Raw genomic sequence first — 27,318 nt, forward strand, 5'->3', positions numbered from 1 at the left:
AAATCCGGCAGGTGGCCTGTTTTTGTATTGTCTGAAAGCTAAAAATGGTTTTTGCATTTTTGAACCTTTAAAAGAGTGAAAGAAAACCCACAAAAAACCTGAGTATGTGACAAAGGCTATATGTGATGCACAAAGCATAAAATATTTACTATCTGGCCCTTCACAGGAAAAGAACTTCTAGCTATAAAAAATTACTTTGTTCATTTGTTTCCTTGGTAATTTTTTTTTTTGTTCTCAGAGTGCTTAATTGTTGAAGAGTTTTGGCAAGTTGGCTAAGTTGTCTGGAAAGAAGGAATTGAGCAACAGTACTTAATAAAAGGAACATTAGAATCATTGTTAAAAGGATAGAAAAGTAGGACAGATAAAAAATGTAGTAGGGACAAAGACTAAAGAGTTTGTGGACTTCTTTCAGAGTGGACAAGAAGAGATAGTCTGTTCAAAGGATCTACTGCTTCTGAAAGCCCCTCGGAATATGGAGGACTCAAATCTGAGTTTAAAGTATACCTGTGAAACTATTCAGGTGCTTGAGAGTATGCACATCTGAAAGGCCACTAAGTACCTGGAGGATATCATATTACAAAAGGATGTGTTCCATAGACAAAGTATAGTAGAGTTGAGAGATTCCAAGGCCAAAATAAGTGCTGAATTCTGGTTGCACAAACTTAAGCATGTGGAAAGTGATGCTGAGTCTCAGTATTTTGATGTGCATTTTATAGTGATTGAGTGTATCTTGTCAACAAGACCTCCAAAATATGCAGACATCTATGGAGCTCCTAAGTGGATCAACCTGTAGATGAACTTCCGTAGTATCTGATTCTCATTGAAAGTCAAAGGGAGAGGTGCTCAAATGAAGGATATCTTGAAAGAAATAAAAATTTGTGAATATGTAAATTAAGAAAAAGACAAAGTCTCTTTTTGTTTTGCTTATTCCCGTATTTACTGCTGGCTGTAAGTAATATATGTTTCTACTCTTTATTACATTCTTTTCCTACTCTCCTGTCTACTTCAACAGCCGGATAGTGGTTTTATCACAAATTATATAATTGCTTATGAACCTCTATTATATTATTGATTCTGTTGATGGGGGCATCATGAGGTACAGCCCTTTGTTTCACGTATTTATTGAACAAACATTTTTTGAGTTTCTACTAGGTACTAAACGTTGTGTAGCAGATAGAAAGACAAAGAAGTACTCTGCCCTTAACAAGCCTATAGACTAGTAGGGGAGACTACCAAATATGAACTGAGCAATTAGATATACCATTTGGAGTTCATTGGCAAGGCTAAGCTCAAACAGCACTATTGCAAAGAAGCCTTCCTTAGGACCCCAGTCCCTATGCCAGAGAAAACCTAACGCTGAAACTTGATCTTTGTTCTCTAAAAGCTTATGATTTCATAGAAGAAATATGATATGTCCCTTATCAACTATAATATAAGGCAGTTTATGACAGGCAAAGTAGCATAGTAGTTAAGAACCCAAATTCTATGGCTAGACCACTGAGGTCTAAATCTTGGCTCTGCCATTTACTAACCTTAGACAAGTGGCAACCTCCATGTGCTTCAATTTCTTGATTTGTAAAACAGGGATAATAATAGTATACATTTAATTAGGATTGTTATGAGGATTAAGTGATTTAAGCACATAGTAAATGCTATATGAGTGTTTATTGCTGTTATTATTAATTATTATCATGTTTCTTATTTGTGCTAAGTTGCTAAGCAAATTGTTTGAGAAATTGGGGCCTGGCTTCTAACTCCAGATCATCCATGTACTGGTTATATTATCTTGGGAACATCACATAACCTCTCTGGAATTGGTTTCTTCATCTGTAAACGAGGATAATAGCATACATTTCTTATTGAATGAGGTAATACCTATAAAACACACAGCACAGTGTCTAACTATATATTCTCAATAAAGAGGAGATATTTTTCTTAAAACTGTGAATGAAATAAAGGAAATGTTACGGAATTTCACTTCAGAGAAGTGAAGTACTGTTGAGACGTATAACACATTCCTGAGCTCATAGGAGTCACTAAATGCATGTTCACTTAATACGTTTATTTAGAGAATGGGAGCCTAGGGAGAAAGCTGTTTGAAATACAGGTTTCTTTCCATGAGGACCATGGAAAGATGATTTGATAATCTTGTAGGCAAATATCATTGACCTAGTAAAAGGAAACTTCAACATAAATGACCTAGAAAAAGTCACTTATAGTTTTCTTTTCTATATACAAATAGGATTTTTGTGTTTTCATTAAGGATTCTAAAAAATTGTAGGATTCTTAGTTATTCTGTCAAACTATGCATTGTTTTGTAACTATGAGTAACTTTGAGGGCGTTTCTATAGGGTAGAAAATTTGCTGAGTAAAACAATATATGTTTTTTATAGCCTTAAAAGATTTTTATTGGAATGAATAAACATTTAGAAGTTTCTGAAATTTTATTAATTAAATATATAAAGCACAGGAGCTTCATAAGTAAGTACTCCATCCATATTATGTTGGTGTATTAAGAAAAAAATGTAATTTTACAAAGAATGGAAATTTATCTTGTAGAGGGAGAGATTTTAAGTTGTTTAAGATTCATGTTTTGGTTATAGTCTAGTCTTCACGTGGTGTCCCTGTAGAATGGCAAAAGGTCCATTATTTTGAAACTCTTAAAATACAGTTAACCCTTGAATAACATGGGGCTTAGGGGTGCTGACCCTCTGTGCAGTTGAAAATTCGTGTCCTAAGGTATAGTTCACCCTCCATATCTGTGATTTCTCCATATCTGTGGTTCCACTTCTGTGGATTCAACCAACTTTGGGTCATATAGTACTGTAGCATTTACTATTGAAAAAAAGTCTGCATGTAAGTGGATCTGCACAGTTCAAACCCGTGTTTTTCAACATCAAGTGTAATGTAACATTTAAAAAATAAATCTTTGGGAACCACAAGAGATGCCCAATTGCTGAAACAATCTTGAGAAAAAAGAATAAATCTGGAGTTATCACGCGCCCAGACTTCACACTATATTACAAAGCTACAGTAATCAAAACAACATGGTACTGGCACAGAAACAGATTCATAGATCAGTGGAACAGAATAGAGAGCCCAGAAATAAACCCACACACTATGGTCAATTAATCTACGACAAAGGAGCCAAGAATATACAATGGAGAAAAGACAGACTCTTCGATAAGTGGTGCTGGGAAAGCAGGGCAGCTACATGTAAAAGAATGAAATTAGAACATTTCCTTACACCATATACAAAAATGAACTCAAAGTGGGTTGAAGACCTGAATGTAAGACCTGAAACCATAAAACTCCTAAAAGAGAACATAAGCAGAACACTCTTTGACATGAATCATAGCAATATTGTTTTGGATTTGTCACCTAAGGCAAAAGAAACAAAAGCAAAAACAAACAAATGGGACCTAATTAAACTTAAAATCTTTTGCATAGCAAAGGAAATCATTGATAAAATGAAAAGACAACCTACTGAATGGGACAAAATGTTTGCAGATGATATGACTGATGAGGGGTTAATAACCAAAATATATAAACAGTTCATATAACTCAATACCAAAAAAACAACTCGATTAAAAAATGGGCAGAAGACCTGAATAGACATTTTTCCAAAGAAGATATACAGATGTCCAAGAGGCAAATGAAAAAATGCTCAACATTGCTAATCATTAGAGAAATGCACATCAAAACCACAATGAGATATGTATAACTGATTCACTTTGCTGTACAGCAGAAACTAACACAACATTGTAAAGCAACTATACTCCAATAAAAATTAATTAAAAAATTAAAAAAAAGACAATGAGGTGCCACCTCCTACCTGTGAAAATAACTATCATCAAAAAGTCTATAGGACTTCCCTGGTGGCGCAGTGGTTAAGAATCCACCTGCCAATGCAGAGGACACAGGTTTGAGCCCTGGTCTGGGAAGATCCCACATGCCATGGCGCAACTAAGCCTGTGTGCCACAACTACTGAGCCTGTGCCCCAGAGTCCGTGAGCCACAACTACTGAGCCTGTGTGCCACAACTACTGAAGCCCGCATGCCTAGAGCCTGTGCTCCACAACAAGAGAAGCCACCGCAATGAGAAGCCCGCGCACCCCAAGGAAGAGTAGTCCCTACTCACCGCAACTAGAGAAAGCCTGCGCACAGCAAAGAAGACCCAACGCAGCCAAAAAAATAATAATAATAATAAAGTCTGTAAATGTTGGCAAGGATGTGGAGTAAAGGGAACCCTAGTGCACTGTGGTGGGATTGTAAATTGGTGCAGCCACTTTGGAAAACAGTATGGAGCATCCTCAAAAAACTAAAAAAATAACTGCCTTATGATCCAGCAGTTTCACTCCTGGGTATATATACAAAGAAAATGAAAACACTAATTTGAAAAGATACATGTATCCCAATGTTCATAGCAGTATTATTTACAATAGCCAAGTTGTGGAAGCAACCTAAGTGTCTGTCAACAGATGAATGGCTAAAGAAGATGTGGTTTATATATACAATGGAATATTACTCAGTCATGAAAGAGAATGAAATACTGGCGTTAGCAACAGTGTGGATGGACCTAGAGGGTATTATGCTTAGTGAAATGAGTCAGACAGAGAAAGACAGTACTTTATGTTATCACTTATATGTGGGATCTAAAAAATAAAACAAACGGATGTATATAACAAAACAGGAACAGACTCACAGATATAGAGAACTTCTAGCGGTTACCATGGTGGATGGGAGGAAGATAGAGGTATGGGATTAAGAGATACAAACTACTGTGTATAAAATAAATAAACAATGGGACTTCCCTGGCGGTCCAGTGGTTAAGAACCTGCACTTCCAATGCAGGGGCACGGGTTTGATCCCTGGCCAGGGGGAGCTAAGATCCCGCATGCTGTGTGGTGCGGCAAAATAAATAAAATAAGCGACAAGGATATATTGTACAGCACAGGGACATATAGCTATTATTATATAATAATTTTAACTATAAAAATGTTGAATCACTATGTTATATGCCTGAAACTAATACAATATTTTAAATCAACTATACTTCAATAAAAAAATAAATCTTTGGAATAATATTTAGATGCTAATTTTCCACTTCCTCAAGGTATTTAGAGATTATGGTAAGTGTAATTTTGAGACATTATTAACTTATCAGTAATAACTGCAATATCAGACTGATATTTATTACATGGAATACCATTTTAACTTCAAATAACCAATCTCATTAGTTATGCTAAAGTTTTTCCTCTTTTTTTTTTTAAATTTTATTTATTTTTGGCTGTGTTGGGTCTTCGTTGCCGCGCACGGGCTTTCTCTAGTTCCAGCGAGCAGGGGCTACTCTTCGTTGCGGTGCGTGGGCTTGTCATTGTGGTGGCTTCTCTTGTTGAGGAGCATGGGCTCTAGGCATGCAGGCTTCAGTAGTTGTGGCACGTGGGCTTAGTTGCTCCGCGGCATCTGGGATCTTCACGGACCAGGACTCAAACCCATGTCCCCTGCGTTGGCAGGCGGATTCTTAACCACTGCACCACCAGGGAAGTCCCTTTCCTCTTTTTTTTATTGAGATGTAACATATAGCAAGTGCACAAGTATTCAGTGATCACAGTTTAAAAATTATATGTATATTCCTGCTTATGTACCATCTAAATCAAGATATAGAATGTTTATAAAACTCCATAAGGCTTCCTTTTGTGCCCTGCCTCCAAAACTCCTTCTCCTCTAAAGAGAATCATGCTTCTGAAGTTTATAACTATAGATTTATTTTGTCTGTTTGTGAACTTCATATAAATGGCATAATTTAGTATGTATCTTTTTGTATCTGGCTTTTTTTCACTCAACGTTATGTCTGTGAGTTCACGTTATATCAGCAATTTGTTCTTTTTTAATGCTGTATTGTATTCCATTTATTTTATTGTTGATGAACATTTTGATTGTTTTCATTTTGGGGGCTATTTTATGAATGAAGTGGCAATGAACATTCTTGTACAGATCTTTTCGTGGACATAATCCATTTTGATGACGTTTGGAGTATTCCATTGTGATTTTGATTTGCATTTCTCTGATGACTAATGATACTGGATTAGTCAACTATTACTGCTTAATAAACAACCTGAAAATTGCCAGTGATGTACAACAATAAGTATTTATTTGTTGGTCATGATTTTGTGGGTCAGCTGGGATAGCTTTGCCCTGTGTATCCCATCTTCTTACTGGGACTAGTAGGCTAGTTGAGGCATGTTCTCGTGGTGGTACAAAGGGCAAGAAGGCTCATCTAGCTTACCACACGTATTTCAAGACTTCGTTTATATCATGTCTGTTGACGTCCCACTCTAAATTGTCATGTGTCTTAGCCTAAATTCAGGGGATGGGGAGGTATACTTCTCCAGAGGACAGTGAAGGTAGGTAGTGAATATTTTTGAACAATATTTTTTTCAAAAAATATTGATATTTTGAACAATAATCTAATCTACCACAGATGTTGAGTTCTTTATTGGCCATTCGGATATTTTCATAAGAGCCACTCTTCTATATATATTGTTGCCGGCCATGCTTACTGTATCAGCAACATTGATTACCTCCTTAGGAAAGGACTTTGATTACTTGCTCATTTTTAAAGCCACACCTGTCAAATTGTTGTTGAAAATAGCTCTCAAAGAAGTCAAAGTGGTGTATATACATGAAAACAGATGAGAAAGTCAGTAGGAAAAAGCTACAGTGAAGTTTAATAAAATAACTACCTTAAGCATTAAAGATGATTGGTAAAATACGTGGATTAATGTGGATTTTTTTTTTTTTTTTTTTTTTTTGTGATGGGATTTTTATATTCACATAAACTTTTAGTAATGTACACTCAGTTATACAATGACAGTAGTTTTTTCTTATACTGTCTCAGTCTGACTTATTTCGTAGCACTTACTCAAAACTAGACAATGATAAGCTTAGACACAAAAATGTTAGAAATGTATTTATCTATTTCTGTACTGTCATCCTATATATATATTTTTTTTAATTTTTATTTATTTATTTTATTTTTGGTTGTGTTGGATCTTTGTTGCTGCACGCGGGCTTTCTGTAGTTGCGTTGAGTGAGGGCTACTCTTCGTTGCGGTGCGCAGGCTTCTCATTGCAGTGGCTTCTCTTGTTGCGGAGCACGGGCTTTAGGCGCGTGGGCTTCAGTAGTTGTCGTACACGGGCTTAGTTGCTCCGCGGCATGTGGGACCTTCCTGGACCAGGGATCGAACCCATGTCTCAGCTTTCAATCTTTTTACAGCATCTTCACAGATGTGCATTCCTCTTGATTCATCAACTTCTACATGCCCAAGGTACTTAACTGGGAAGCTACATTTTCCAGTATGAACTCCTTCTTCATCTGTCTGCCACTGATGCGGATGACTGGCCTCTGGAACATAAACATCTTTCTTTCTCCTAAAACTTTGCCGTAGTTTATTCATTTTAATTTTTACAAGCTGTCCTCAGTGAGGTGTCTGAGGATGGCTGGCCCACCAATATTTCAATCTATGGATGTGAATCAAAATCTTGGGTTGCAACAGCAGCTGCACTGGCCTTCTTCCCTGGAAGTTGTTTAAGCCCCAAATCTGCCGCTGCCCCCGGCCAACTCCAGTGCCACTGCCTCTACCTCGGGCGCCAGTAGCCACCTAGCGCCACCACCTCCCCCATCTTAATGTGGATTTGAATTCATTTATTCCTTTAACAAATATATTTTTGAGTTGTGGATACCTATGATGAAAAAGGCAAGTCTTTTCCCTTTAATGGGGAAATCAGACAGTAAACAAAAATACAAATAAATATAATTCTAGGTAGTGCATCAAGTCCTCTGATTAAAAATAAATCAGGGCAAGGACAATAGAGTGGGGAAAGAGGGTTATTTTAGATAAGGTAGTAAAGAAAAGCCTCTCTGAGGAGCTGGCATTTGAGCAGAGACCTCAGTGATATGAAAGAAGGTCCAGGCAGAGAGAACAAGAAGGAAGCGTAGAGGTCCTGAAGCAGGTATAAGCTTAAACACAGAAAAAAGACCAGTGAGGCTAGATTGAAGTGGAGTGACGGAAAGATAGAAGTTTCAATTTTATTTAATTGTGTTATGGAGAGTCATTCAAGGTTTTGAATAGGAGAGTGGCAAGATCTGATTTACCTTTAAAAAGGGTGACTACTGCCTGTTCTGTTGTGTATAAAACAGACTGTAGTGGAGCAATCATAGAAGCAAGGATGTCACACTTTAAGTAAATCAGATGAGAGAATGATAATGGGCTTGAACTAGGTGATAGAGATAGAAATGGTAAAAACTGGTTAGATTCAGGATATATTTGAAAGGCAGACCAATAGTAATTATTGATGGATTGAATCTAAGAGGGATTTCCTTACAGAATTCCTTACAGGGAAGGGGTTGGAAAAATTTAAAGGTAATGCATTAGTTAGGGTAGGCTAACTACTGTAACTAAACAACCTCCAAATATCTGTGGCTCTATGCAATAAAATTTTATTTATTATTTACTTCACAATCCAATATAGGTGAATGGGGTTGGGGTGATGGTGGGTACTCTTTTCCATGTGGTCATGGGGAACCCGGGGTCCTTCCATCTGTTGGCTCTGTGTCCCTTAGGATCTTAGAGCTTTTTCCTGGATCCTCTCCAGACAAGGAAAGGCAGACCTTTTTTTTAGGGGCTTTTATTGGCTCAGCTTGGAGGGGATGTACATTACCCCTGCCCACATATCATTGGCATGGGACTTGATCACATGGTCACATGTAACTAACTGCAAGGAAGGTTGGGAAATAAAGTCTAGCTGAGTGCCTAGGAGGAGGAAGAAATGGGTTTGTAAAAAGAGTATTTGGGGACCTTTGGAAGAAAAAATCATTAAAAAACACATAGTTTGCATAGTTTAAAAATACAAATATTTGCATATCTAAATAAGTTACATGTATGTTTATATACATACATACCTAATTTTATGGCACTTTGCTTTATTGTGCTTCACAGATACTGAATGTTTTACAAATTGAAGTGGCCACTGCATTCAAGCAAGTTTATTGGCACCGTTTTTCCAACAGCGTGTGCTCATTTTGTGTCTCTGAGTCACATTTTGGTAATTCTCTCAATATTTCAAACTTTCATTATTACTGTATTTGTTATGGTGCTGTGCGATCAGTGACCTTTGATGTCACTATTGTAATTGTTTTGGGGCGCCACAACCACGCCCACACAAGACGATGAACTAATCGGCATATGTTGTGTGTGTTCTAGCTGCTTCACCGATTGGACATTCCCCCCGTCTCTTTTCCTCTCCTCAGGCCTCCGGATTCCCTGAGATATAAAAATATTGAAATTACGCCAATTAAATAACCCTACAGTAGCTTCTAAGTGTTCAAGTGAAAGGCAGGGTCGCATGTCTCTCACTTTAAATCAAGAGCTAGAAATGAATAAACTAAGCGAGGAAGGCATGTCAAAAAGCTGAGATAGGCTGAAAGCTAAGCCTCTTGTGCCAGTTAGCCAAGTTGCGATTGCAAAGGAAAAGTTCTTGAAGGAAATTAAAAGTGCTACTCCAGTAAACATCACGAATAAGAAAGCAAAATAACCTTATTGCTGATATGGAGAAAGTTTTAGTGGTATGGATAGAAGATCAAACCAGTTACAATTCCTTTAAGCCAAAGGCCAATCCAGAGCAAGGCCCTAACTCTCTTCAATTCTATGAAGGCTAAGAGAGGTGAGGAAGCAGCAGAAGAAAAGTTTGACGCTAGCAGAGGTTGGTTCATGAGGTTTAAGTAAAGAAGCTGTCTCCATAACATAAAAGTGCAAGGCAAAGCAGCAAGTGCTCATATAGAATTTGCACCAAGTTATCCAGAAAATCTAGCTAAGGTAATTAATGAAGGTCGCTATGCTAAACAACAGATTTTCAATGTAGATGAAATAGCCTTCTATTGGAAGAAGATGCCATCTAGAACTTTCATAGCTAGAGAGGAGAAGTCAATGCCTGTTTTCAAAGGACAGGCTGACTCTCGTTAAGGGTTAATGCAGCTGGTGACTTGAAGTTGAAGCCCAGTGCTTATTTACCATTCCAGAAATCCTGGGGCCTTTGAGAATTATGCTAAATCTACTCTGCCTGTTCTCTAAAATGGAACAACAAAGGCTGGATGCTGTCACATCTGTTCATAACATGGTTTACTGAATATTTTAAGCCCACTGTTGAGACCTGCTCAGAAAAAAAGATTCTTTTCAAAATATTACTGCTCACTGACAATGCACCTGGTCATCTAAGAGCTCTGATAGGGATGTATGAGATTAACGTTGTTTTCGTGCCCCCTACACAACGTCCATTCTGCAGATCAAGGTGTAATTGTGACTTTCAAGTCTTATTATTTAAGAACAACATTTCATAAGGCTCTAGCTGTCATAGACAGTGATTTCCTCTGATGGTTCTGGGAAAAGTTATTTGAAAACCTTCTGGAAATGATTCAGCATTCTAGATGCTATTGAGACCATTTGTGATTCATGAGAAGATGTCAACACAGAAGTTTGGAAGAATCAGATTCCAACCCTCATGGATGACTGAGGGGTTCAGCACTTCAACAGAGGAAGTAATGGCAGATGTGGTAGAAATAGCAAGAGAATTAGAAGTGGAATCTGAAGATGTGACTGAATTGCTGCAATTTCATGGTAAAGCTTGATTGGCTGAGGAGTTGTTTCTTAAGGATGAGCAAAAAGAAAGTGGTTTCTTGAGGTGGAATCTACTCCTCGTGAAGATGCTGTGAAGATTATTGAAATGACAACAGAGGATTCAGAATATTACATAAACTTAGTTGATAGAGCAGAGGCAGGATTTGAGAGGATTGACTCCAATTTTGAAAGAAGTTCTTTGGGTAAAATGCTATCAAACAGCATTGCATGCTTCAGAGAAATCGTTCATGAAAGGAAGTCAATCGATGCAGCAATCTTCATTGTTGTCTTATTTTAAGAAGTTGCCATAGTCACCCCAACCTTCAGAAACTACCACTGTGATCGATCAGCAGCCATCAGCATTGAGGGAAGACCCTCCACCAGCAAAAAAATTACAACTCGCTGAAAGCTTCAGTGATGGTTAGCACTTTTTTTTAGCAATAAAGTAGTTTTTAATTGAGGTCTGTACATTTTTTAGACATAATGCTATTGCACACTTAATAGACTATAGTATAGCGTAAACATAACTTTTATAGCAACGGGAAACCAAAAAATTCTTTGTGACTTGCTTTATTGTGATATTCACTTTATTGTGGTGGTCTGGAACTGAAAACTGCAATATCTCCAAGGTGTGTCTGTATGTGATTATACATTAGTATGGTAATAAGTATATTTATTTGTAGAACATTTCAGTTGTAAGTACTAAAAAATGAAGAAACATGAATATTAGCTCTTGAGTACCACTTTCCCAGAGTCATTTTTCTAAAATAAGTTCAAAATGTTTAATAGCTCTCTCACCATGAAATTTATAGCAGTACACAAGTCAGTAATGTTTTCTCAAATGGACCCTACCTTGATAGTAGAATGTTCTTCTTTCAGAATGTACTGGTGAGGCTTTTGCTTTGAGTGAAGCTGTAACAAAGCTGGATTTTTATTTTTCAGATATACGTTTGCCTGATTCTGTCCTTCCAATCCTCTTGTCACTGAGTGATAATATACGATCCTGCTTGCTAACGTTCATAAATAGATCCCTATGATAAAGCAAGTATAAAGAGAAAGGACACTTCTTCTTTCTTCTTGAAAAATAACTTTGAGAACTTGATAAAAAAGTAAAAGCAACAATGCATATATATATATATATATATATATATATATATTTAATTAATTAATTTATTTATTTTTGGCTATGTTGGGTCTTCGTTTCTGTGCGAGGGCTTTCTCTAGTTGCGGCAAGCGGGGGCCACTCTTCATCGCGGTGCGCGGGCCTCTCACTATCGTGGCCTCTCTTGTTGCGGAGCACAGGCTCCAGACGCGCAGGCTCAGTAGTTGTGGCTCACGGGCCTAGTTGCTCCGCGGCATGTGGGATATTCCCAGACCAGGGCTCGAACCCATGTCCCCTGCATTAGCAGGCAGATTCTCAACCACTGCGCCACCAGGGAAGCCCGACAATGCATATTTTTTGAAAATTAAGGTTTATTAGCACAATGACAGAACACTGCATTAAAAATCTTTAGTTATTTCTTTTTATCTTTTTTTACTGAACTTCTGATTTAAAGGAAACTGTATTCCGAACTCTGTTTCCTTCACCATAGGTTTCCTCTATAATTAGTCTCTTCTAACTCAGTCCAGTGAATGTCATAAGCTAGCCTATTCTGAACCACACCCTACTGACCACAGCAACTGTCTCACCACATTGTTTTTCTCTGTTAGCATATACTTTTGAAATAACTACTTTGGGATAGGGCATAAAAAGAATATTAAATAATTTTCTTTATGAAAAATATAGCAATATTTGATGCTATATAAGTGCCAGTAATTCCTAATATGCATAGTTTTATTTTTAAAATTAGTCATTTATCCCCACATCATTATTGAGTAATCCATTTTTCTCTGCTGATTTGAAATATTTATCATCAATTTTATAGATTTTTTTTTTTTTGCTCTTTAAGCCTTAATTTTCTATTTTGAAAGGTAATAGTTTGTTTCCTGTCTCAGAGAATTGCTGTTCAACTCAAATGAAGTAATGCATGTCAAACTTAATTTTGGTGAACACTGTAAAAGGAAAATTTGACGATTTCCCCAAAGCCTAATATTGTGGTTCATTTTTTATATATGTATACTTTTATATACAGTTTTATAGTTTGTTTTTTCATTTGACGTTATATTGTACATCCCTTGCCATATTTCTGCATGGTTGGCATTGCAAGTATCCTTCACTATCTAAATCTGTTTAATTCTTCAGTTTTGATAGTGGATTTGGATGCCCGGAGGGGGGCGGGTACTGCCTTATTTGTTTTTATTTGGTTATGCAAGTGGATAGCAAATAGCGTGATAGTGAAGGAAGTATCCAAAAGTGTGTTCAAATATATTTGGTTCCTGAGTTTAGATTGTGAGATTTTGGATATGAGGAATTTGTATAACAAGGGATGCCTATATTATCAAAGGATATTATACTAAACCTGTTGTAGTGGGTTCTTTTGTTGACAGAGAACAGAAAAACCCAACTCAGAGTGGCTCAGGGAATAAAAAGGAATTGATTGGCACACTTAACTAGAGGTTCAGTGGTTGAGTTTATCTGAGGCACAGCTGGATTCAGTGGCTCAGTGTTGATACGGTTTTGCTGTGTGTTGAGTTAGTTCATTTCTTTTACTGCAGAGAGGCTTCTTCTATGCATTCAGAGAAGACGACTGCCAATAGCTCTAGATTTACATTTTTCTAGATTAGCAGCCCTAGTAGCGAAAAAAAAATGCTTCTTTCCTGATAGTTACAGCAAATTTCCAGTAGGGAATCTCAGTAAGCAGCCACTGTCACTAGGGGGAATGGAATAAACTGATTGGCTGGGGCTGGGTCACAACTAAGTGGGGGGTGAGGTCAGTCCATTCAAACTGTGTCATATGACAAGGGAGGAGGAGTAGTTCTTCAAAGGAAAACACAGTACTTTCACCAGAAGAAGGTATAGATTACTTACGGGGCAGACTAAACCGATAGATGTCCATATATGTCCATATACCTATGCTATAGTGTGTCATACGTGACTCATTTTTTCCATCACCCTTTCTTTAGTTGAAATACTACAAGATGTTTTTTCTTTCAGCACCAAATTTGGCTTTTAGTTGGTCTTGATGTACTATAGGTTAAAATTGGGTTGGGACTTCTCTGGTGGCGCAGTGGTTAAGACTCCACGCTCCCAATGCAGGGGGCCTGGGTTCGATCCCTGGTCAGGGACTAGATCCCACATGCATGCCTCAACTAAGGAGCCTGCAGGCTGCAACTAAGGAGCACACCTGCTGCAACTAAGGAGCACGCCTGCTGCAACCAAGACCCGGCACAACCAAATAAATAAAATAAAAAAATAAATATTAAAAAAAATTGGGCTCCTATAGCCTATCTAGTGATAAAGATCAGCTAACATGCACTTTTTTTTAAGTCTTTATATTGAATTTGTTACAATATTGCTTCTGTTTTACATTTTGGTATTTTGGCTGTGAGGCATGTGGGATCTTAGCTCCCCAATCAGGGATCAAACCCCCACCCCCTGCTTTGGAAGGTGAAGTTTTAACCACTGGACCGCCAGGGAAGTCCCTAATAAGCACTCTTGTCACATCTTACCTGAAAAGCTGTTCCTCAACCCATCTTTTTTTTTTTTTTAATTCTTTCAGAAAAAGTGTTTTTTCTTTCTGTGAGAGTTACCTGTCTACCTTTGACCTAAATCTTACTTTGTCTTGCTTACCAAAGAACCTTGGCTCATCAGACCTTCATTTTTTTAAGTTTTCAGTTACTTTTTCTCTGCTTGATTCTATTTATAACCTTAAAGGTGTGCTGCCAAGCCCCCTAACTAATAAACATTTCACTCATACTTCTTCTTTCTTTTATAGCAGATATGAGCAACACCTGCTAGTCTACTTGCCAATCTGTCACTTCCTGTTTTAACTTCTTATACTCCTTTTCTATTTTCTACTTTTTAGGGTCACCAGTGATATCCTAAGACCTTTGTCTCAGGTGTAAACCTAGTATTACAGTATGTAAGGGCTAAAAAGGGCCTTAGAGATATTTAACTCAACTTTCTTTTAACATTTTGCTTGAAGTTATTTTGATTATACCAACTTTCTTTTGGCTAGAATTTACATGGTATATCTTCTTTTTTTTTTTTTTTAACTTTCAGGTTCTGTATCCTCGTATTATACATGTTTGTCTATTGAAAACAGCACAGAGGTGGATTTTAAAAATCTGCTCTGACCATCTTTGTCTTTTAACTGGAGCATTCACGCTTAATACAGGTACTTATATATTTAGTATGCTTTCCATTTGTTCCATCTGTTCTAAATGCCCCCCTTGCCCTCTTTTATATTGATTATTTTTTTATCATGCCGTATTTTCATTCTACTAGTTGTGAAGTTATACTTTTTCCCTATTTTTTTTAGTGGTTATCCTAGAATAGGGGTTGGCAAATGTTTTCTTTTAAGGGCCACATAGTAGACATTTTTGGCTTTGTGGACTATATGGTCTCTGTCATAACTGCTCAGTTCTGCCACTGTAGTGCAAAAGCATCCATAGGTAATAGGAAACAGTATAAATTATAGAAGACTAGATGTTGTCATCCAGATAGATGAGCACTGGGTTGAGACCAGAAACTGGGAGAATATTTTTATCTTTAAAGTGAGGTAGTGGAAGAGGAACTGTAAGAGTGATTCAGAAAAAGAATCAACCTATCAGGAAGATTACAAGAAAAAGAATTGTCATGTGAGGGCTGTTTTAAGAATGAGAAGGTGGCCACTAGTCAGATGCTACAGTGTGGTGTGTTAAGATGAGGCTTGAGAAGAGACCTTTGGATTTGGCAACCTTATGGTAACTGGTGACGTTTTTAAAGAACATTGGCAGTAGCTTGCTATGTGGAGAGAGTGGTAAGGGAGTGGAAAGTGGATATATAGACCACTGATTCCCAAATGCTATTCTCTGGACCAGCAACAAAAGAATTGCCTAGTTGTCCCAACCTCAGAACCATTATTGGGCCTAGAAATGTATATTTTTAAAATGTTCCCTAGATGATTCTGATAAACACTCACGGATTGCTGTCAAGATGTATTTAAGAGTGACTTTTTTTTTAATTCTTTTTTTTTTTTGGCCATGCTGAGCAGCTTGCAGGATCTTAGTTCCCCAACCAGAGATCGAACTGGGGCAGTGGGAGCTCGGAGTCCTAACCACTGGACTGCCAGGGAATTCCCTGCGAGTGATATTTTGAGGCAACCCCTTCTTTGTAAACACAAAGCAAAGACTGGTAAACTAACAAAAAGAGAAAACTGAATTGACATAAATGGGGCTCAAAAAGGTAAACATTTCTATTTTGGAAAGAGAATAGAACACAAAGCAGTGACTGTGGCTTATGTCTGGGAGCTTGCAGGGAAAGCATCTGAGGTTTTGGCCTCTGAGATAATGTGGAAGTGTCATTGGAATTGGGCTCATTGTTGGTAACCATGGACCAGGGTAGGTAGGGCTCCTCTATTGAAAAAGGTATTTCTGAGTTTAGCTCTGGGGGTGCCTTTTTTTTTTTTTTGGCCGTGCCGTGCGGCATGCAAGATCTCAGTTCCCCGACCAGGTATCGAACCTGTGTCCCCTGCATTGAGAGCACGGATTCTTAACCACTGGACCGCCAGGGAAGTCCCCTGGGACTGCCATATTATTCACCTTTATAGATCAGACTACAGTTATGCAGTGCATCTCCTGAAATAGTACCCAGCACAGCCTGCATGACTGTAAGGAGTAGCTTTGCTGCTTTCTATTGCCAGAAGGCACAGTTTATATGAGGCCTTATACCTACGGATTCAGGAGAACACAAACATAGCTTTACAGCTAGACACCTCCTAGCTTAAAGCATATCCTTACTGTTACTGCAGGGCAGATCTCCTGATTTGAATAGGCCAACTGTAAGAAAAATATTTATGAGATAACTGGGGAAATCACACACTGACCAGTCGTATTAAAAAATATTAATCTTTAAAGGTGTGATTAATGGTATTGTGGCTTTGTTTAAAAAAAGTAGTAAATAGTGGGTTCTTAGTAAATGCTGGTATGAAAAACAAAAGTCTTCCATCAAAAAGTTCACCTCTAAAGCTAAGTTCTCAAACAAATTAAGTCATCTAATGCTGAGAAACATATGAAATAAAATCAACAATCAGAAGAGCAATTCACGCTGATGACGTTAAAATATGAGTCTGAAAAATATCAGATTATATATTATTTAGGATTTTCAAGGAGGTGAGTAGTATCTCTTAAAACTATATGCAGATGACAGAAACCTTAGAAGTGAAAACAGTGTGATTAAAAACAACACATGGTGTTCATGAATGGGAAGTCAATAGGATGTCAGTTTTTTCCAGTATTAATCTGTAAAATCATTGCAATGTCCATCAAAACGCCAAAAGGTTTTTTCATTGTAGTTGATATGCTGATCTTAAAATTTTTATAGAACATAACCAAAGTAACATTAAAGAGGAACAAATTGAGGTGATATGCCCTCCAGATATCAAAACTTATAATAGAGCAGTAATAGGTAAGACAGGCTTATTGATGGATAAATAGACTAGTGGGAAACAGTACAGAGCCCTGAACAGATTGATACTTATCTGGAATTTGCCACATGACAGAGGTGGCATTATAAGTCAGTGGGGAAAGATTAGATTCTTCATTGTGATGCTGGTTCAGTTGCTAATCTGAATTGACTTGAAAATAATTACAAGCCCTATCTCACAGCATACATGAAAATAAGTTCTGTATGCGTTAAAAGACCTACATAAGAAAAGCAAAATTTAGGCCTTTTAGAAGAAAATATAAGATAATAACTTCATATCCTTAGGATAACGGAGGATTTTAAAAAACGATACCAGGAGATAATAGTATGTAGGTTTTAGAGCCAGACTGCCTGCTTCAAATCTCATCTTTATTACATTTGGTCAAGTTCTGTAAAATTTCTGTGTTTTCTCATTTGTAAAATGAGGATGATGATGATAAAAACAACCCTGAGGGAGGAATTGTGAGGATTAAATAATCCATGTGCAATGCTTAGAAAAATGACTAGTACAAATAAGCACATACTAAGAGTTAACTGCAATTGTTGTTAATGTTGCTTCTTAAAAAAGAAATAATAACCTGTAAAGTATTGATAAATTTATTAAAAATAAAACTTCTCTACAACAAAAGGCAACATGAACAAAATAGAAAGATAAGTTACAGAATGGTAGGAGATATTTGTCACTCATTCAGCTGAAATTGATTAATATCCAGGATATATGAAAAATCATTCAAATTAATAAGGAAAAGATAAGTCAAAAGGGGAAAATGAATAAACAATCATAGCCCCAATGGCAAATGATAGGATAAGTGTTGCCCCTCCTTACTAGTCATGAAGGAAATAAAAATTGAAGTAATGAAATACCTTTTTACATTTCTTACATTGGCACAAACTCAAGTCTGACAATACTGACTTTTGGTAAGGAGGCAGAGAAACATGAGCTCTTCCTACACCGGCTGTGAAATAGTTGGTACAACTGCTTTGGAAAGCATTTTGTTAATATCTAGTAAAGTTGAAGGTGCTTAAAATCCAGCAATTTCACTCTTAGGTCTACAGTCCAGAGAAATTCTAGCAAAGGTACATGAAGAGACATGTATGAGAATTGCAGCATTGCTTTAATAGTGTAATACTGGAAACATTTTAAGCGTTCAGTGGAAGGATTTAGTGTAGTAGATTGATAAATTGTGGTTTAATTAATAGTAGATTGATAAATTGTAGTATAAGCATACAATGGGAGTTTTTGAAAAATAGACTTTATTTTTTAGGACAGTTTTAGGTTCACAGCAAAATTGAGTGGAAAGTACAGAGATTTCCTGTACATCCCCTGCCTGCCCCCACATATGCATAGCCTCACCCATTATCAGCATCTCCCACTAGAGTGGTACATTTGTTACAATTAATGAGCCAACATACCATGTCATATTGCTTGGCAATTAATGAACGTTACATGTATCAGCATTTATAAATAGAAAAGACAATGTTAAGTTACAGTGAGATGCAGACTATTTGGTATAGCATTTTTTTTAAAGCTTAAAAATTGGAAACAATACTATCTATAATTTATGGGGACCCACATATGTAGTAAAAATATAAAAGCATGTATGGGAATAATACCAACCTCAGGATAATGGTTACCTCTGCAGAGCAAAGGAAGGAGCTTTAATTATCTCTCTAATATTTTGTTTGTTTATAAAATAATCTGGAGCGATTACAGCAGTTTTCAAATGGTGAATTTGGGTAGTAGATTTATGGCTGCTTTTTATATGTTCTATAGTATTCTCTGCTTTTGAAAGAACATCTAGGAAAAAGGTAAACAGTGTACCTTCATTAGAGAGGACTTTGACAAAAGTAGTGTAGTAGTACGAGAGAAACAACTGAAGGTATTTTTCTTTTTTAAAAAAATAACAGCATCTATATGTTAAAGGATGCAATAAGTGAAAAGGGAAAGATGGATAGCATATGGGAGCTGTTTTTTGATGGGTCAAGATACTGATGGAGATGCTAAGAAATGGGAAGGATCTGGAACATTTTCTCTGTAGACAGAGATGGAAGAACAGAGATGAGATGAAAATAGGAATACATTTTGAGTTGGAGAAGTCATTTAAAAGAAATCACTGTTTTCTCAGTTAGGTATAAAAGTTGAAATCATTCTTTTAGAGGTGTGATATATGTGGGGTTTGAGAAAATTGGAGGGTATGCAGAATACTTGTAAGAAATGAAATAAAGTTAGATAAAAAGGCAGCATTGAAGGAAAAGGGAAGGTTGAATAAAATTTGTAATGGTGCCTAGTTGTATCATTTTGTCAGCTTTGTTCAGCAAGCCAGGGGCAAGATCAATTTTGTTGCTCCCTTTACATCTTCACCTTAAGGGAGACAGAGTCCAGAAGTCCTTGAAAATATGTCTCTTCTATAGCAGGTTTCTCTCATTGTTTTCTTGGTTATAACTTCATCTAGTTTAATTTCTGTTTATCTGAGCTCATCTTCTTGCTGTTTTTAATTTCACAAATTTTTGCTCTATTGATGCACTCTTTCTCGGTTTTGCTTTAACCTTAAGAGCTTTTGGGTGTGGGGTGATTAGATTTGTGTGACTGTTCTGTCCATCTTAAGCCAGTCTTCAATGAGGCTCTTTTCATATATAAAGAAAGAGCTTGATTCTATTCCCAGGTACCTTAGAAACATTCAAGATAGTAGAGGACAAATTAATTTTTATTTTTATTCTTTGGGTTTTGAATTATTAATACAACAAAAGACTGAAAAAATTTTGGCTGTTTTAGGAAGTGTGCAGATTTGGACAATAATATGAAACATTATGTGATCTCAACGAGACTGTCTTCAAGAACCATTCTTATACTAAGAGAAGAGTTAAGATTTTTTGTCCTAAAAGATGTAATCAACTTGATTGTTAAGCCTCTTTTTTTGAGCTTCAGAAAGCAGTGACTGTGTAATGTGACTTCTTAATGTTTCACATCTTTTATGTTGCAGCAGTTCTTTTGCCACGAAAATGATTTGTGCAGTCTTGAACACATACTATCCATGCTGATGGGACAGGATCCAATATGAATATAAATGATGGAGGAAGACGACGCTTTGAGGATAATGAACATACATTACGTATATATCCTGGGACAATTTCAGAAGGGACAATCTACTGTCCAATTCCTGCCAGAAAAAACTCCACGGCTGCTGAGGTGATTGACTCTCTTATAAACAGACTTCATCTTGACAAAACAAAATGTTATGTTCTAGCAGAGGTAAAAGAATTTGGTGGAGAAGAATGGATACTCAATCCAACAGACTGTCCAGTTCAGCGAATGATGTTGTGGCCCCGAATGGCTCTGGAAAATCGCCTGAGTGGAGAGGACTACCGTTTTCTTCTGAGAGAAAAAAACGTTGATGGATCAATCCATTATGGTAGTCTTCAGTCATGGCTACGGGTAACAGAAGAACGTCGCAGGATGATGGAACGGGGTTTTCTTCCACAGCCTCAACAAAAAGACTTTGATGATTTATGTAGCTTACCTGATTTGAATGAGAAAACTCTCTTAGAAAACCTACGAAATCGCTTTAAGCATGAAAAAATTTACACCTACGTTGGCAGTATTCTAATAGCTATTAACCCATTCAAGTTTCTTCCTATTTATAACCCCAAATACGTCAAAATGTATGATAACCACCAATTGGGAAAACTTGAGCCTCACATTTATGCTGTGGCTGATGTAGCTTATCATGCCATGCTTCAGCGCAAAAGGAATCAGTGCATCGTGATTTCAGGAGAGAGTGGTTCTGGGAAGACTCAAAGCACAAACTTTCTTATTCATCACCTTACTGCCCTCAGTCAGAAAGGATTTGCCAGTGGAGTGGAACAAATTATTCTTGGAGCTGGACCAGTACTTGAGGTAAGTGGGTAGAAATACTTTTATTACTCTTAAACATATCTTTAAAAAAATTAAAATTTGTTAGATGTGAGAAAATGAAATGAAACTAAATAGAAGTATAGACATCATTTTTAGTTACCAAGGAAAACTGGAAGATAGGAAAGCAAAAAAAGGCAGTGTGGAAGATTGAAAGGTGTGGCAGTGGCAATATTTTTTTCAAAGGATGTCTTTGGGCCATTTCAAAGGATGCAAAGGAAAGTTGATTGGAGTCAGATATATCCCCCTGTAAAGGGAGATAGCAGGGGCAGGACTCCTGTCTGTATTGGATTGTGGAAATAGGTAGTTGGGGAATATAGTCTTGTCAATATATTTTTATCTTTGCAGCCTTAAAATCTGTGCCTAGGATTGAAATTCTAAGGGTTCATTTTTGAAAACGCAGAGAATATGGGAAAAATTTTTTAGTTCTGTGTTTTAGAAGTAATACCATCAAGGGTAGAAAGGAAAGAGAATACACTATTTTTGTTTTAGAGCTGAAAGGAAAGGTAATATTACTTGTTTTTTGAAAGAGATTTTTGTGAGGTATAATTGCACATATTTAAAGTGTACAATTGGATAAATTTGACATATGTATTGATACATACCCATTAAACCACCACCACAATCAAGATACTGAACATATTCATTATCCCTAAAGTGTTCTCATATACCTTTGTAATGCCTCTTTCTCACCCTTTCTAGCCCACTCATCTGTAAGAAACCACTTATGTGCTTTCTGTCACTGTAGGTTAGTCTGTACATTCTATAATTTTATATAAATGGAATCATGTAGTATGTACTATTTTATGTTTGACTTCTCTTACTTGGTTTAATTATTTTTTGTGTGTGTCAATAATTGATTCCTTTTTCTAAGACAGTATTCCATTGTATGGATGTACCACATTTTGTTTATTCATTCATCTTTTGATGGACATACACGTTGTTTCCAGTTTCTGGCTATAGCACATGAAGTATTCAAGTTTTTGTGTGGACATATGCTGTCTTTTCTCTTGGGTAAATAGCTAGGAGTGGAATGACTGGGTCATATGATAGGTATCTGTTTAACTTTTAAAGAAACTGCCAAACTTATGTATAAATTGTGCATACCATTTTATATTCCCACCAAACAGTATATACAGTTTCAGTTATTCCATATCTTTGCTAACCCTTGATATAGTCATTCTTTCTAATTTTAGCCATTCAAATAGGTATACAAAGGTATCTCATGATTTTAATTTGCATTCTATAATAACTAATGATGTGAGCACCCTTTCATGTGTTTATTTGCAATGTATATATGTTCCTTGGTGAAGTGTCTGTCAAAATCTATTGCCCAACTTGTTATTGTTGTGTTTTGAGAGTTCTTTTTGTATGCTGGGTGCAGATCCTTTATCAGACATGTTTTGAAAATATATATACATTTTTCCCAGGTTTAACCCTCTCTTTTTTTAAAATTTAATTTTTTTAATTTTTTAATTTTTTTATTGAAGTATAGTTGATTTACAATGTTGTGTTAGTTTCGGGTGTACAGCAAAGTGATTCAGTTATACATATACATACATATTCTTTTTCACATTCTTTTCCATATGGTTTATTACAGGATATTAGATATAGTTTCCTGTGCTATACAGTAGGACCTTGTTGTTTATCTATTTTGTATATAGTATATAGTTTGTATCTGCTAATCCCAAAGTCCTAATTTATCCCTCTTCCACTCCCTTTGCCCTTTGGTAACCATAAGTTTGTTTTCTATGTCTATGAGTCTGTTTCTTAGCAGTCAGAAACTTCCAAAAAAAAAAAAAAAATTGCCCAGGACCAGATGACTTCACTGATGAATTCTACTAAACATTAAAAGAAGAATTAACACAAATCCTTCAAAAATTCTTCCAAGAAATAGAACAGGAAGGAGGAACACTTTCTAATTTTATAAGGCCCAAAATATTTCATTGATACCAAAATTAAACAAAGACACCACAACAAAAGAAAATTACAGACTTATATCCCTTGAAACACAAACATTCTTAAAGAAATACTGGCAAACTTAATTCAGCAAAATATAAAAAGAAGTATACACCATGGTAAAGTAGGATTTCTATTAAGGAATGAAAGTTTGGTTAAACAATACAAAAATAAATGTATTATACAATATTAATAGACTAAAGGACAAAAGCCACACCATCATCAGAATAGATACAGAAAAAGCATTTGACAAAAACAACACCCTTTCATGATTAAAAAAACAAAACAAACAAACAAAAAAAAACACACTCTCAACAAACTAAGAATAGGAAGGAACTTTCTCAATCTGATTAAAAACACCTATTAAAAATTATAGGTTAACAACATACTTAATGGTGAAAGACTGAAAGCTTTCTCCCTTTGATCAGAAAGAAGTCACAGATGTCTGCTCTCACCATTTCTTTTTTTTTTTTTAATATTTTATTTGGGTGCACTGGGTCTTAGTTGCGGCACGTGGACTCCTTAGTTGTGGCATGTGGACTCCTTAGTTGCGGCAGGCGGGCTCCTTAGTTGCAGTGCGTGGACTCCTTAGTTGCAGCTCGCCGGCTCCTTAGTTGTGGCATGTGAACTCTTAGTTACGACATGCACGTGGGATCTAGTTCCCTGACCAGGGATCGAACCTGGGCACCCTTCATTGGTAGCGTGGAGTCTTAATCACTGCATCACCATTTTTTTTTTCCTTTTTTTCTCTTTCTCGCTCTCTTTTTTGGTACTGAAATATAGTTGATTTACAATGTTGTGTTTGTTTCTGGTGTACAACAGAGTGATTCACTTATACATATATATACATATTCTTTTTCATATTCTTTTCCATCATAGGTTATTACAAGATATGAATATAATTAGTTCCCTGTGCTATACAATAGGTCCTTGTTGTTTATTTATTTTATATGTAGTAGTGTGTATCTGCCAATCTCAAATTCCAAATTTATCGCTCTCCCACCCCCTTTCCTCTTTGGTAACCACAAATTTGTTCTCCATGCCTGTGAGTCTGTTTCTGTTTTGTAAATAAGTTTATTTGTGTCATATTTTAGATTCTACATATAAGTGATATCACATGATATTGCTGTCTTTCTCTTTCTGACTTCACTTAGTATGATAATCTCTAGGTCCATCCATGTTGTTGCAAATGGCATTATTTCATTCTTTTTTATGGCCGAGTAGTATTCCATTGTGTATATATACCACATCTTTATCCATTCTTCTGTCCATGGACATTTAGGTTGTTTCCATGTCTTGGCTATTGTAAGTGGTGCCACTATGAATATAGGGGTGCATGTATCTTTTCAAATTAGAGTTTTCTCCAGACATATGCCCAGGAGTGGGATTGGTGGATCACATGGCAACTCTATTTTTTAGTTTTTTTTTAACAAACACACCTGTGGGAAAAGGTGGTTCTCAGTGAGTGATCTTCAAGTCAGGTCACAGAAAGATAGCCCTTTGAATGAGGTTTTCTAGGAAAATGCCAGATAGCTCAAATTGTGAGTTAACTGTGGGACAAGGCTTTAACTCTAACCCTAGTCTGATCTTTCCAGTGGCTTCTAGGCTAGACTGCTTTTTTTAAAAAACCCTGTAATTGTAGGGTGTCAGTTTTCTCTTCAGTGTGGAGCTAGGGAGAGGGAATTGGTAATCAGGTAAGTTAAAATGCCACCAATACCTGCTTTTCTTACCGAGATCCAGCTGTTTTCCTTGATTAAATGTTCTTCTACAAAGGATTATTCCAAGCCCTTGTTAATTTCTAGAATCATCAGAAAGTTGATGTTGCTTTTGACAAATAACAATTTTTGTTAGTCTTATTTGTCTTATGAAGGGGAGAGGAATTTCAGAGATCTTTACCATTTTCTCTGATCTCATCCTCAGTAATCTTTTCAAGAGGTCTAAGTAATAAAATGTATTTTATATATTTACTCATGTGGTTACTATTTCTACTGTTCTCTATTCCTTACGTTGATCCATATTTGAACATGATAGCATTTTCCTTCTGCATGAAGGACTTCCTTAGTTCTTTTAGTGTGGGTTCACTTATGAAGAATATTTTCAGATTTGTATATCTGAAATTGTCTCTTATTTGCCTTTATTTTTTTAATGATTTACTTTAAAAAGTAGATATTAAAATTAAAAGAAATAACTTTACAGTAAAATTCTATGAATTGTAAACATATTAATTTGTGTAACCATTTATGGGTGTAGGTACAGAGTAGTTCCACTACCCCAGGAAACTCCCTCATGCCATTCCTTATCTTCATACCCTCTGCCCTCCCATCCTCCCATAACTTGTGGAAACTACTTGTTTGTTCTTCATTGCTGGTTGTTGTTGTTTTTTCCCAAAATGTCATATAAATGGAATCATACAGCATGTAGTGTTTGGAGACTGGCTTCTTTTATTCAGCATTATGTCTTGAAGATTTCATTTAAGTTGTTGAATATGTGAGTTCAACAGTGGGTTCTTTCTTTTAAATTTAAATTTTAATGAGATATAACTTGAAATAAAATATAGCCATTTAAAATGTATGGTTTAGTGAATTTTGATAAATGCATATACCCTGTAACCACCATCATACAATCAAGCATAGAATATTTTCATTAACCCTTGTGTCCCTTTGTAGACATTTCCCACCCCATCCCCATTCCCAGACAGCTTCTAATCTGCTTCTTGTTACTCTTGTTTTGACTTTTCTAGAATTTCATATTACAATATGTACTCTTGTGTATGGTTTCTTCCACTTAGCATAATGTTTAATATTTGTCAATGTTGATGTCTGTACCAGTAGTTCCATCTTTATTGCTAGGTAATATTTCATTGCATGGTGTATACTTTTGGTTATAACTTAGGAAACATATTTTTCATTCTTTCTAAAATAGTACTGTCATTTTGTTTTAAGTAGATATAATAAAGCGTAGTACATTACGTAATGAAACTTTATTTCCTTTATACTGTTCTAGAATTGTAATTCTTTTGATGTAATTATTCTTTTCCTAGCCCATTGCTATTTCAGTTAAGCAAGATTTTAAAAATATATATGTATAAATATATCAAGAATATTTGCTGGCTCTGGAATGTGAACGTGAAATCTGATTTGTAATGAGCAATAAGTTTTTAAAATTAAGATTTATTTTACTGAATAGCATAAAATGCAGTCTACTTGGTTTCATTTCAAATATTAGTTGCTTTCTTTTACTTTACCTGAACTATGAAAGTGAATTGCTTTTCTACTCTCTCTTTAACATTATTTTCTCTTTGAGCTGATCTAAGCAGGATTTTCCATTTTTAAAAAATAAAATTAATGAGAACTCTTTATTTTGACAGGCCTTTGGAAATGCAAAGACAGCTCATAATAACAATTCAAGTCGTTTTGGCAAGTTTATTCAAGTAAATTACCAAGAAACAGGCACTGTACTTGGGTAAGTAGCAGTAGCAGGCTTTGGAGCATGTTTATATTTTTGCCATTGCCCCTTCATAAACCATAGGTTGTTCATTTGCTTTTTAATGAGAATAGTGACATTAGTGTTTATATTAAATTTTTTTCTTCTCAATTATTTCTTTCTTTTGGAAAAGTTCAAACCTGAGAAAAGTTCTAAGAATAGTGTAACCCCCATACACCCTTAACTTAGATTTATAAGTTTTTAACAATTATATGCATTTGCTTTATCTTCTATATTATTTGTACATTCATTTTTAAAAAATTGTTTTTGAGTAAGTTGGGCAGGTAACTTGACCCCCTAATTACTGTATTTCCTAAAGCAACCACAATGACATTTTCCTTACTTAATACTATTGTTTTTTAATATCTTTATTGGAGTATAATTGCTTTACAATGTTGTGTTAGTTTCTGCTGTACAACAAACTGAATCAGCTATATGTATACATATATCCCCATATCCCCTCCCTCTTGAGCCCTAATACTATTTTATACTTAAGATATTTAATTTTGTCATAATAATAATTCTTATTATACAGTCTGTGATCAGAGTCCTCTGGTTGTGCCAGCAATATTCTTTATAACTTTAAAAAAATTAATAGACTATTTTTAGAACAGTTTTAGGTTTATGACAAAAATGAATAGACAGTACAGAGAGTTCCCATATACCTCTTCACCCTATCCCCCAGTTTCCCCTCTTAATAATATCTTGCATTAGTGTGTTCCATTT

At 36.0% G+C, this 27,318-nt stretch overlaps 1 protein-coding gene across 9 annotated transcripts in view; it reads left to right on the forward strand.

Annotated features, from left to right (window-relative positions):
* MYO9A (myosin IXA) overlaps window positions 1-27,318 on the forward strand; it is a 279,267-nt gene that overhangs the window by 32,319 nt on the left and 219,630 nt on the right. For 6 of the 9 annotated variants that reach the window (XM_061180112.1, XM_061180110.1, XM_061180115.1 and 3 more), the window contains 2 exons: window positions 20,222-21,135; window positions 26,477-26,571. In XM_061180112.1, coding sequence (XP_061036095.1) covers window positions 20,296-21,135; window positions 26,477-26,571 — 935 coding nt within the window. In that variant the 5' untranslated portion in view covers window positions 20,222-20,295. Of the gene's footprint in view, window positions 1-14,837; window positions 14,953-20,221; window positions 21,136-26,476; window positions 26,572-27,318 lie in introns of all 9 variants that reach the window. The other 3 variants (XM_061180113.1, XM_061180114.1, XM_061180111.1) reach the window with 2 other exon arrangements.

This window comes from Eubalaena glacialis, chromosome 2 (genome assembly GCF_028564815.1).
Source record: "Eubalaena glacialis isolate mEubGla1 chromosome 2, mEubGla1.1.hap2.+ XY, whole genome shotgun sequence".
Classification (NCBI taxonomy): domain Eukaryota; kingdom Metazoa; phylum Chordata; class Mammalia; order Artiodactyla; family Balaenidae; genus Eubalaena; species Eubalaena glacialis.